The sequence below is a fragment of the Gorilla gorilla genome, chromosome 6 (assembly GCF_029281585.2).
Source record: "Gorilla gorilla gorilla isolate KB3781 chromosome 6, NHGRI_mGorGor1-v2.1_pri, whole genome shotgun sequence".
In the NCBI taxonomy this organism is placed as follows: Eukaryota; Metazoa; Chordata; class Mammalia; order Primates; family Hominidae; genus Gorilla; species Gorilla gorilla.
The window spans coordinates 18,396,058-18,409,778 of record NC_073230.2 but is presented as its reverse complement, the minus strand read 5'-3'; the positions used below and the strand labels follow the sequence as shown (position 1 = coordinate 18,409,778).

Here is a 13,721-nt window from a genome sequence, read left to right as displayed (position 1 = left end):
AGGTTTCAGAAAATCATTAGACTGTTGCCCTGCTCTAAGGCATTCTAAAGGCCTATATTTTAATATGGATATGGACATAACTAAGTTGAAAGAAAGGTGACCTTCGTTTTCATAATCCACTCAGCACCATTCAGCAGTCCTGTGAACAAAGGAGTAAAGGGATAAAAAGGAGAATGGAAAACTTTGTCATTTCCCAAGTCTATGGATATAAAAATATTTCTCTAAATATTTCTCCTTGAGGACAGAGATTGTGAGCTCCTTGAGAACGGTGACAAATAGTAGATATTTAATAAAAGTCTGTTGGCCAAATGAAAAAATGTTACAGTTAGGGTGCTCATTCATCCCACAGCCGTCTATAAATAGGATTTCAAGGAAGCCACTTAATACAATGTGTAGAGTGATTTAGAGAAGAATTCCCTTTTCCCCAGACAGACAGATATAAAAATTGGGTTGATCTACCTCATTACTCTTGCTTTGAGATAGGGTCAGGCTATCATTGGTCAGTTCCTCATCATCAGCACTGTTTCTGCTAAGAACTTTACTCTTCTTCTTCTTGCAACCCCCTTCACTGGCAGGGCTACTATGATCTTCATCATTGCCTTCATCATTCTCGTCTTCATCACTCCCGCTTCCCTCATCTTCATCATCCTCATTGTCTCCATCACTTCCCTCTTTCTGAGATGCAGATCTCCCTTTTCTCTTTACTACAGTAGGTCGCCAATCATTGTCATCCTCACTGTCATAGTCATCCATGTCATTCAGCTCTTCCATGGACACAAAATCCAGAAGTGGTCGGTTTCGTCGAAGGTTCCATTTTTTTGGCTCGCTGACTTGTTCCTCTGTAGCGGTTGTCGTAGTGGGAACAGAAGGGGATGTGTTAACAGCAGGAGGACTTGTGGCTGGTGTGGTGGCAGCAGCAGAAGCAGCCACATTCTCAGATACTGTTGCTTTTTCTTTTTCCTTCTCTCTTTCCTTCTCTTTCTCCTTTTCCTTTTCTTTTTCCTTCTCTTTCTCCTTTTTCTTTCTAGGTCTTTCTCCATTTTCTTCTTCCTCCTTCTTTTCCATTTTAATTAATTGTTTTTCTGATGATAGTACTTCTTCCTCTGCAGAATTTTTAAGTTGTTCTTCTTTTACTTTAATATCTTCATTCAGTTCTTCTTCTAAAATATTTTCTTCAGAATCACTACAGGAACCTTCTCCACTGTCCTTTGAAGCATCTTCACTTCCATTACCACTCCCTTCAGAATCTGTTGAAAATATGAGAAAAAAAAAACCACACATATGTATATACATACACACACACACACACAACGCTGACACAAATGAAACCACCAAAATTTGTGAATAATTTGCAAAACAATATAAACAAATTTGTCAAAGAATGGTAGACATTCCCAACCTGATCAAATAATAAATCAATGAAGTTGATACAATGGTTTTAGTTCAGTATAGCGCTAATGAAGATGAATATATATAACCCTAAATTAAAATATGCTTTAAAAAGAGAAGCACTATTTTGTGTCATATGGCAATATTTGGTACTGAAAAGGCAATTATTTTTTAAAGTAAATGTGCTTCTTTTAAGATTGGGCACTTGATTTTAATTTTACTGATAATACAGACAAAATTCTTCCTCCCTTAAACATCTTTTATAAACTATATGGACTTGTAAGTATTGAGTCAAAACCAAAACAAGATAAATCTAACCCATAAAACTGCTTCATTTATTTTACTCTTTACCCAGTAAAATAAGCATAAATATTTATGACAGTCAACTTATACTACAACTCTAATATACCAAACAAATTTTAGGAATACCAAGAACACAGGTGAAAAGAGACAATAGCAATGGCACAGAAAAATGAAGTTGCAAGAGAAATTATCAATCTTCCTGTTTATTAGGATACTGTTCATATCAATAAAAGAAGAGTCACTACACTTTCAAAACTTCTATGCAGTAACTACTATATGCTCTAGAATGGAAGAAACTGATGAATAAAGCAGTCCATCCTGAAAATGAGCAGTCACAGAGGTTACTAAAAAGTTAGGCTGAAGACATTAAAGAGCTCACAGGACTATAAGCTTTCTAGCAGGTTTCTTCCACTTCTGCCTAGGGCAGCCCAGTCCCTCTCAACCCAACACTACTTAGTAACTCAGTAATCATTACTCAGTAATTACTCAGTAATCATTCTTTTTGTACCCAATTAAGTAAATAACAATCTAAAATATTTGAAGCGAGAAATAAATGGGAGGAGGGAAAGAGGACAGGGAGCAGTAGGAGATGGGGAAGAAACCAGTCAAGTCTTAGCCAGTAAAATCCATAGGATGATGAATTTTTTTGCACCTATAGCCAAGAAAAAGGTAATGATAAAATGGTGGAAAAAGTAAAGTGTTTCCACATCATTTTAATTTCTATTAACTCAACTAGGCTTAACCTCTGTAATTAACTAAGCACTAAAATTGAAGGAAGCTGTCTGTAATTAGTATCTGGTATCTAGTGAACCCCACAAGTCACATACAAATGACTGCTAACAAAAACATCCTGTGCAAGCAAAATTGCATAAAAAATAAACACTAACATTTAACAGATACTGACTGACCCTATGAAATCATTATCAATCTCACAACTGTCATGTCGGTATCCATAGCTTCCTTGGGACTGTTCTGAAAAAAACACTCTTATCCTAAACAACCTTGCATAAGATACAAGAGCAATATCATACGGGTCAGCAATTCCCTATCTGAAACTTTAAGAACCAGATGTGTTTCAGAATTCATAATTTCTCAGATTTTCAAGGGTAACATGGAACATGCACCATATATTACACTAATACCCCCAGTGAAGTCTATGGTATTATCCTATAATCAAACATTATTTCTGCAGAGAAAAGTATAAATATTTACAGAGTATGAGAAATAAATACTACAAATAAACTCCTACCAGTTCCGTTAGGCTTTGCCATCAAGTAAGTTTGTGTCAACCTTACAAAACACTTGGATTTTTAAGCTTCTTGGATTTCAAGAGTTTGGACCCAATATTACTCACAAACAAGTGACTTCTTTTCAGTCTCTAAAGCATTAAGAAAATTATGATTTTGTAAACCACTCACAGCAATTAAACCCAACCTACCAAGAAAAATCACATCTGGTAAAAATAACAATAATAGTAATCTCTTGACATTTTAAAATTATGATTTAATAAATAATAACCAGAGTTGACTACACACTTCTAAGACACAGAAAGATTTTTTATGCACACTGACTAAAGAAAACTGAAACACCTTAGGCTCTAGAATGGAAGCAATGCCGTAATTAAGAGAGCTAGGAGATGAAGATGAAAGAAAAGGTACTTTTCTTCTGGATCAACCTTCTAGAAGGCATTTTACCAATCAAAACTTCACGACAGACGCAAAAGTAAGATTAACTGGGGCAGAAGTGTGGGTAGCTGATCAAAATCGAGACCAATCCAACTTTGCTATTACTTGGTAAATTTTACAAAATGTCAGAGATTTTTGTGATTTTGTTTTGGTAGTTGCCAATGCCAATTAATTAATTATTTTTTCAAATGAGAGGTAAATTGAGACTCCTTGATTCTGTTTTTGATTTATAACCATGCCTGAATAGAAAGCAATTTTTTAAAAAATTTTCAATGTTTTATGTTTGTTAACTATTATTAGAAGAATGGACATTTTTCCACAAAACCAACTCCTAATAGCTTACACAACCCCTCATTTTCCAAATATAGTACATTAGTCAGACTCCAACTACAGGGATCAGCAATATATCAAATTTTATCTTTCTATAGGGATCAGCAATATATCAAATCTTATCTTTCTCTGATATCTGAAAAATAACTTCTTCATCTGATTAGTCACTATTTCTTTTTTGTACATATGCACTGGAGGAATGGAGATAAACCATATTTATTTACAAGCATAGCTGGGTAATAATGACAATGAGAAAAATCAAGGTCCTTGGCTGTCTATTTTTTCCATAGACTGCAAAGACAAAATTTCCTAGTCATCAAAGAATGACTCTGTGCTATGTTCCAAAAAAAAAAAAAAAAAAAGAGAGAAAGGAAAAGAAAAAAAGAAATATACTGGAGAAATTATCTTAGGCAGAAAGAGTTATTTCAAGTCTACAATAAACCTTTCTTATGTTTGAAAACAATATATCTTTAAAATTGAAATCCTACTTCCCATTTGGTTAAATAAAAGATAACCTTTCTCAAACATACAATATATCAGAATCTCTCCGAACAATAGCTATTTCAACTAACAGACAGTTAAGAAATTTTTTACCATTACAGAATTTTTAAAAACTCCTCTGAGTGGTAATGGCCAGACAAAAAAATAAAATAAATTTTAAAATTAGAATTTAAAACACCAACCTTCAAGAATCCCTTTACAATATCAAATAATAAAATAAAAATTAATTTAATTAATATCAACCATCAATACCATTATATCCAATGTTCTCCCCACAACAAAATCAATGATTTAATTTAGTTTTATGTTAATATACAATATATGCAATATAAATTTGTTCATCAATTTCATCAATCTAATTCTGTTCATTGATCTGGTACAACAGTGTTAGTACTATAAATATACACAATAGATAACAGATCAATCACTATTCTACTAGTTATTTACAGCTATCCCAGGGCTATGTTTGACCAAAGCTGTGTATGTCTTGAAGACAGCCAATCAGTCAACACAACTCATCCTCCACTTCCGATTCTAGCTCCAGCTATGTCATCTTGGTTTGTATGAGCCAGTGGTACTCAAATGGGAACATTTTTTTCCCCCAGAGGACAACTGGCAATGTCTGGAAACAACAGTTGCCACAACAGTTGCCACAACAGTGGAAGTGGGGGTGGAGGTGAGGCTGGGGCAGGTAGGAAAGATGCTACCGGCATCTAGTAGAGGAAAAGGCTGTTGTTGCTAAACATCCTACTGGGTACAGGACAAGCCTCCACAACAAAAAATTATCCAACACAAAATGCCAATAGCACCAAGGTTGAAAAACCGTTAACTCGTATATACAGCCACAATTTGACCTTATTCTATTTTTCCAGGCTTATCTCTTCTACTTTTACTCAACACTGATCCCCAAATATAAAAAAAATTCCAAGTCTCAACACTTTTAATTTTTTCCTCACCAAGATTGCTGTTTATCTAAATCCTTCTGTTCATAGTTCCACTCTTACCTCCTCTCCTCAATGAAATTGTTCTACATCAATCTAAAGTAATCTCATTTCCTATGAAAGACTTGAACTACACAAGTGATCAACCATCCTTTGTATCAATTATTTTATTTATTCTAATTTTTATTTTACTTACATGTTATTTTACTTACTTATTCTAATATTATTACTACTGTTTTGTAAATTCACCATAACATCTAGCAAAGGGCTAAACTACGGACAATCAATGAACACATCTTGGTCCACTTATTCAAAGTCAGATTAAGCACAAAATACCACCAAAGTCTCAGGCTGACACTTCTCATTAAATTATTTCCTGGCAATATGGCCTAACTAAACTAACTTTTGATCAAGATCTAAAGTTAACCCCATTTTACTTTGCCTGGTGGGGATAGGGGTAGACAGCATGGCTAATCTGTCTGGTTAATAAAAGTAATACATGTCTGCATCTTTAAAAAGATGTAAACATTCTTTAAAACATTCAATTAATGTAGCAGATAACTAAATGTAAATAAGTCTCCTATCATACACCCAATCCTATGCCCAAGTCTCAAATATCAACACTTTAACTAGGTAAAACCATGAAATTGCTAATATTTGACTGTGTGTTTTGGACCTACAAAACTGGTAATTCCATATGGTTCAACCTAACATTTCTACATATGGTTCTTCTGGTGGTTATCACCATAATTCTAATGCATATATATCCTATTTTAGGACTTACTCATTTCAAACTTTATTGACTGCTTTCAATCAAAAATGAGAAACTTACTTTTGCTTTTGCATTAAAAATAAAATATAAACTATCTTCAGTTTCATAATTTTCTAAAGGTACAGGCTCATAATCACTTGCCAATCTTATGGGTGGGTCATTCTTTACCAATGTTGATTTGTTTCTATTTTATGATAGAGTTAAATTATGTTTATCTGCAAATGTTTTCTATATTTATTCTTAAAACCAAACAAATATAAAAAGTTTTATAGTCAGAATTTCAGATTTCAAGATGAAGGTAAGAAGAAATTGATCCACGGAATCCAGTTAGCCAAAATTAAGGCCAACCAATCTAACCACTTTAATATTAAGTTCTAAGGAAGTCCGTAGTTCATTCAATGAGTCATTTCTAGAAGTTGTTTTGAAAGAAGATATGATCAGACAGATGTTTAGCTACCATTTCTCTACTTCCAATTTAATCTCCTATTCATAAGTAGCGCTGGGAATCCACAACTTCAACATGTTTGGAAACCAGTGATAGGACTAATGTCTTATTCTCTACAAGACTCCAACTAAATATATGCTATCTCAGGCACAGAAAAGATTCAAATGGAAAACAATGGTAATCTAGAGTAAGCCAATATCTCAGCTATGCAGAGCATCAATGCACCTAAAACAAGAGTCAAAAATACGATTCAATTTCTGTTGACTACTAATCATTTTAAATACAATCATTTTCTTCTAAATTCCCTTTTACAATAAATACCAAGAACTATACATATAAATTTGTGACCTGAGACCATAGGTCGCAAATTTAAGCTCCCCAGGGGGCCAGGAAGGTAAATTATGAGTGCAGCATACTAGATATTATATTACAAGAGGGAACAGAAAGTAAATATTTTTAGTGTGTTTAAGCGATATATAGATATATCAACCTAACAAAACTCATCCTATCATTTTTCACAAATAACAGTTCTCTTCAACTATAATTAGGATTTAACAAGGTCAGAAATCTCTACTTAGCTCGATATCATAAAATATTTTGAGAAAGTACTTTATGTTTGTATCAGATTGTTTTACCACTTGAAAAAGAAGTGATACCTGTGAATATTCCATCTCAATGAACAAACCTTGGAAACAAATTGTCCATAAAGTCAAGATTTATTGTCACATAATTATGTAATACTTAATGTAAGTTTTAGAATTGTTCCCATATTCAAAGAATTCGTAACTTCCACGACCCAACTATGTTTGTCAAAGTTTACAACCACAACCATAACAAACCAAAACTACATCCTAGCCAGGAATATTCTTATCTGCCAAGGTCTTTACCAAGAGAACTAAGATTTAAATTTTACCTCCTTTCCCTTCCCCTTCCCTTCTTTGGAAATACCAAACATCAGCAAACCAACTAAATGGGAGATAAAGAGCTGAGAAGCAAAGGATAAAAAAACAGTTAATCAAGATAAACTTATCAATTTTTGATTGCTGCGGATGAATTCAATTAGTAACCAAATAGTCAGTTTCTGTTTAAGATTCCGTCCATCAACTCTTGGGATCCAAGCAGATAAACAGACTAAATTCTGAAGTCAAATCCATTGGATCCGTTACTGCCTGAGTGACCTCATGCCAGTTCTTTAAACTCAATACCCCTGTTACCTGTAAAATAGTATCTCCTTCACTGAGTTACTGTGAAAATTAAATGAGATTATGCAAACAAAAAGTTATCAGTAAACCACAATGCAAATTCTGCTGTTGATGCTACTAAAAGTAGCAACAGTAATATAATTTCATTCATCCCTTCCTACTATCCCTAGCAGGAAAAAAGACAAGGGAAAACCAGAAGAAGGAGAGATGTGACTAACCACAGCAAACTCTCTGGAAGGATGTTTAAAAACTGTTGAAGAGATGAAACTGGAAAGGCTTTTACTTCTCATTTTATTTAAATTTTCATCTCACTTTATTAAAATTTTCAAAACAGGTGGAATTACACATAATTTTTATTGTTCATGTTTATCAGTATTTTTCCCATAAAACATTTAAATTAAACATAATTTTTGTTTCTCAGATTCCTTCAGTTGAAACTGTATATATACATAAGGTACATTGAACAGAAAATACAAAGGAAAATCATACGTTTCTGTTTTCCCGTTTAGTACAATGTGAATACACGACCTTTAAAAAAAGTTTTTAAAATTACTAAATATAGTGAGCAAGCATGCATGACTTATACTTCAGAGACATCTGAAAGGCCCAATCCACAAGGTCCAGCACCTACTATAACTTGAAGTGCAACTCTTACTCTGGTCAATTTTATTCTAGTAAAAGAGCTAATACACAAAAAAAGCAAAACTCCCCTAAGAGATTGTCAAGTGATCTGAAAAAAGAACTCTGCTCAGGGACTATTAATGGTCCACACACCTCTCAGGATACTTTTCTACTTCGGGATATCTTCCAGTTTTTTCCTCTATAATATAAGCATAAATATATTTTAAGGTGTAAAACAGAGAAATCCTTTTGCATCTTTGGAAAAAGTCCTTCCCCTGACTGCTAATTATCTCTGAGGAAAACAGAAGCAATTATAGGTCTAGTGACGGGATCTAAAGGCAAAATGGGAAATCAAATGGACAAAATAAATGAAGTTTACGTGCTTTCACTTAAAATTGGCATTTTAATCAAAACCGATTTAAAAAGTCTAAAAATAAGCCTAACTCCAGAAAGCTGGGAAAGGGGAAGAGAGAAGGAAATATTTACCTGAGGCATCTCCAACTTTAAAATCACTGTCATCTGAACTATCATAATCAAGAGCTTCCAGCAGAGAAGCTGCCAAAGGCTTCACCTGCCTCCTCTTGGAGCTGCGATCCACTGTGAAGAGAAAAAAATTACATTGTCATTCATAATCACACCAAACACAGGAGAGTTGTGGTGCTAAGAGAACATAAAGATGACCTCGCACGGGGTATTTTTGTCTAATTGAGTTCTCAGCAAAAGGGGTCAGGAGAAGGTTGGGGTGCAGAAGCGGGGTGGGGAGGGCTGGACAGCTCCACGGGCAGTTTCAAAGGCAGCTCCAGCCCCTGATGCTGCCAACGCCAACTCAGACCAGCTAAAATCGAAGCTGACCCTCTTGCTCATCTTTTCGAGATGTTTCTGCACCTTCCTCGTAATCCCCCACTTAGGCATCGTAACAGTCAATAAAAACGGCAAAAATCAGGGAATAAAACAAGCGGGCTTCATTCCCGCGGACCATGGAGGAGGGCGAGGGTCCACCAATCCAGCTTTCCCGCAGGGCTCTCCCACCCCTGCCCTGCTCCCACCGGCCCTGACTTCTAGAATGGCTGAAATGGACCTCTCGCCGCAGAGGCCTCGGATACACTTACTAAGGAATCCGTGAGGTGGTCGTTTGGAGAAGACTTAGGGAGAGGCTGCAGGAGCCCAGGCAGCGCCGAGGTCGGGGACTGGGGCCGCGAAGACAAGTCCGAAAGATGCTATTTAAAACCGGCGCGCAGCCAGCCGGACAGGGGCGCTCCCAAGAGTAGCCCCGCGGTCCCCTAACCCCCCGCCCCCCCGGCCTCGCCTGGACCTGGCCGCTCGAGCCCCTTCCCACAGCGCTCCCTGGCCGGAGAAGACCTCCGGCCTAGGCAGCGCAGTCAACCCGGCGGCCCTGGGGAGTTAATTTCTCCCGTTAAAACTAGAAGAAAAAAAATTAAAGAAAGAAAAACTTTATTAGCCTGGACCAGAAGCAACGAATGACCAGAAATTGCACAGCGCGAGAGCGGCTGCCTCAGACAATAGGGAAAGCAGCGACCCGGATACAGCTCTGAAAAGAAGGAAGTGAAAACACGAGGCTGAGCGCAGCCCTGAGAGCAGCAGGAATTGAGGGCGCATGCGCAGGACTCGCCCCCGCGCACCCTTCCCGAGCAGGAGCCGAACAGAGCCGAGTGAAATCCCAGGGAGCCGCGCGGAGGCGAGCGGAGCCGAGTAGTGCCAAGCGGGAGCAGAGGTCCCCGCCAAACCCTGTGCAATTCCGCCCATAAACCCCAAAGGCTCCGCCCTCTCCGCGCCTAATTCACCTCCTGAGTCCAAATCTCTGGGAGGCCAGTTTTTGTTTCTGATCTGTTTTTTAAGGATTTACTGAGTAAACTTTCCACAAAGGGATGTTTGCTACCTTAAGCCACTACCAATATTTAAATGATATTGTCACCGGTAGAGGGTCGTGACTGCAAGTTGTCCAGGTTCTTGGCGTTTTTAACAAAGAATTGGACAAAACGCCCAGCAAAGCAAAGAAAGAATGAAGCAACAAAAGAACAAAAGCAGGGACTTATTGAAAATTAAAGCATGCTCTGTACGGAAGCGACCTGAGCAGCGGCTCAAAGGCCCGGATACAAAATCTTGAGTCCAAATACCCTCTAGAAGCTTCCTATTGGCCACCTAATGCTCACCTCATGTAAATGAAGTAACGCGCAATCAGTCTGATTGGTTGCAGAAAGCAGCCAACCAGAGGCTGAAGTGAAGTTACAAAGGTCACGCTCCTGTGCAAACATTGGTGCAAAAAGCAATCAATCAGAGGCTAGGGTGAAGTTACAAAGTGATATACTTCTATGCAAAGGAAGATTTCCCCTGCAATCAGTTTGATTTCTTGTGGATGGTGAAGTTACAAAGTGATACTTCTATGCAAAGGAAGACTCGCCTGCAATCAGTCTGATTTGCTGCCGACAGCCAATTTCCCATCTGCCCTGCAGAAAAAGTGGGGGTTTGCAAAGGGAGTAGCCTCTGGTCCTTTTGTTACTTAGGCATGGAAAGTTAGGGGTTTCCTTTCAATTTAGTTCTAGGAAGTCGGAGTGACACATCCTTAGGTTCCCTGCCTCCACACCCTATTCTCCTGCCTCACTCTCACCCAAACTATCATTGCCATGTGACCTCTCAAACTTTTCTATTGTGCTATAGAAACTTCTATTCCAAAATGTATAACCTACTTAGTAAACATTTTTCCTTTTCAATGACCATTCTTTTTACCTCCTCATCTGAAATAGAAACAGTTACCCTGCAGCCCTCTCAAATGAAAACCACTCATCCTTCCATACTTCATTTTCTCAAGGTGCAAAAGTGGCATCCCATCCTTAATACTCCTCATTGCCTTTCAGATATTTATTCTTCCAGTTAAAATCCTAGGAACTTGGTTATTTTAAAAACTCCACTCTGGGAATTTCACTTCCATTCTACTTTAAACACCAACCATATCATGGACTGATAGTTTTACCTATGAAATTATAAATCCAAATATTCCACTGTTTGACAATAGCCTTTTAGATTTATTTGGAACAGTTATGCTGAATTATCTAAAAGAGAAATTCAAAATCTGGCATTCGTGTTCATGTAAAACTAATTTCTAGAAGGAGATTTTCAGAATCAAAATGTATTAATTCATATACTTTAATAAATAACACCTAGTTGCTCTAGAAAAACTGTACTGCCGGGTGCGGTGGCTCACGCCTGTAATCCCAACACTTTGGGAGGCTGAGGCGGGTGGATCACTTGAGGTTGGGAGTTCGAGACCAGCCTGCCCAACATGATGAAACCCCGTGTCTACTAAAAATACAAAAATTAGCTGGGCGTGGTGGCACATACCTGTAATTCCAGCTACTTGGGAGGCTGAGGCAGGAGAATCACTTGAACCTGGGAGGCAGAGGTTGCAGTGAGCAGAGATCACACCACTGCATTCCAGCCTGGGTGACAAGAGTGAAACTCCGTCTCAAAAAAAAAAAAAAGTCTGTACTAATATATACACCACCAAGAGTGGATAAGAATTCTTTCTAGTTTTCCAAACCTGTGGCCATTGGATATCAGCAATCATTTCTTTTTAACTTTTAATTTTGAAGTAATTTCAGATTTACCAAAAAGTGCAATAATAATACTGAGTTTTTGTACATCCTTCACCTAGCTACCACTAATATCAGTATCTTATATAACCATAATACATTTATCAAAACTAAGAAACTGACATGAGTACAGTTTTGTTGACTAAACACTTTATTTATATTTCACTAATTTTCCTACTAATGTCCTTTTTTCTGTTCCAAGATCCAAGCCAGAAGACAATATTGCATTTAGGTTACTAATCTTTTGCAATTCATGTATTGAAAGAAAGTAAGAGAAGGAAAGAAGGAGAAAAGGAGGGAAGGAAGAGAGGGAGGGAAAAAGGAAGAAGAAAAGTAAAGTAAAAAGAAAAGAAAAAAATTACCTAATTCCTTTTTTTGACCTGCATTCAATAAACATGGAAAGAACTGCTGGTTGTTTCCCAATACCCATTATCTCCTTTTTCTTCAAAAATAGAAGCTCCAAATTTTAACTGGGCATAAGTTTTCAAAGAATAAAGACATAATATACCAACTTTCTTGATGTTGCTTGGAGTTATGCAGTTAAGTTCTGGCCAGTTGCATGTCAGCAGAAACAGTGCAACTTCCAGGAAATGATATTAAATGAAGGGGCTTGAACTTTTCCCTCCCTTTCGTGAATGCTTGTTATTTCTTTTTCTTGCTTAATTGCTCTGCCTAGAACCTGCAGAACATTGTTGAATAAATGTGGTGAGGGAAAGACTTCTTTGTCTTGTTTCTGACTTTAGGAAGAAAACTTTCAGTCTTCCACTTAGTCTTATGTTATCTATAGTTTTTCATAGATGCCCTTTTTCTGGTGGAGGAACTTTCCTGTTCCTAGTTTGCCAACTGTTTTTATCATGAAAGAGCTTCGAATTTTATTAAATACTCTTTCTCTGTCTATTGAGATGATCATGTGATTTTTGTACTTTATTTTTTCAATATGGTATATTATTATATTGCTTGATTTTTATTTGTTTAATCAACCTTGCATTTCTGTTATAAATTCTACTTAGTCATGTTGTATAAATCTTTTTATAGATGCTAGATTCAGTTTGCTAGTATTTTGTTGATTTTTGCACCCATATTTATACAGGAAATTACATTTTGATGTCATATAAAGAATTTGTCTTTATTGGTTGTAAACTGGCTATAATAGCATCTCCAATAATATTCTGCTGAACATCTTTAAGGCATACGTGATAAATTACTCTTGGCATTCTTAACTCGGAATTTTTGGGGGGTGCTGTAGGGGGATGGAGTCTTGCTTTGTTGCCCCGGCTGGAGTGTGTAGTGGCAGCAATCTCAGCTCACTGCAACCTCCACCTCCCAGGTTCAAGTGATTCTCCTGCCTCAGCCTCCCTGGTAACTGGGATTACAGATGCCTGCTACCATCCCTGGCTAATTTTTATATTTTTAGTAGAGACAGGGTTTCACCATGTTGGCCAGGCTGGCCTTCAACTCCTGACCTCAACTGATCGCCCACCTCAGCCTCTCAAAGTACTGGGATTACAAGCGTGAGCCACCGCACCCAGCCTTAACTCAGAAAATTTTGAGTCTCCTAATGCTCTGCCATCTTCTTGGTAGAATATTTATGTTATGTAATCCATTATGTTTCTATTTTATTCTAGTTGCCAGGTATTCAAATTCAAGATATTTATGCATGACTACACAAAGAAGAAGAAGAATTATATAATAATTATTATTTCCAAAAAACAGCAACCACAAACTGCCTCAATGTAGGATTTTGCCAAATAATATTCTTAATGTCCACAATTCTAATTAAGCAAACTGAATATGACTGCACAAGCATCAGCAATAATTATGAAAAGCAGAGATCTATATTCAGAAATGGTCTTTCAAACTACTCCAACAAAAGATAGTAAAATAAACAGCTTGTTGTGGACACCTACTATAAGAAAAAGAAACA

At 37.0% G+C, this 13,721-nt stretch overlaps 1 protein-coding gene across 6 annotated transcripts in view; it reads right to left on the bottom strand.

The window, feature by feature from the left end:
- Positions 1–13,721, bottom strand: part of PHF14 (PHD finger protein 14) — a 232,582-nt gene that overhangs the window by 189,455 nt on the left and 29,406 nt on the right. For 4 of the 6 annotated variants that reach the window (XM_055347353.1, XM_055347354.1, XM_019031605.4 and 1 more), the window contains exons 1-3: positions 9,299–9,782; positions 8,676–8,786; positions 460–1,247 (exon numbers count right to left, since the gene is read on the bottom strand). In XM_055347353.1, coding sequence (XP_055203328.1) covers positions 460–1,247; positions 8,676–8,786; position 9,299 — 900 coding nt within the window. In that variant the 5' untranslated portion in view covers positions 9,300–9,782. Of the gene's footprint in view, positions 1–459; positions 1,248–8,675; positions 8,787–9,298; positions 9,804–13,721 lie in introns of those variants that run through there. The other 2 variants (XM_019031603.4, XM_055347355.1) reach the window with 2 other exon arrangements.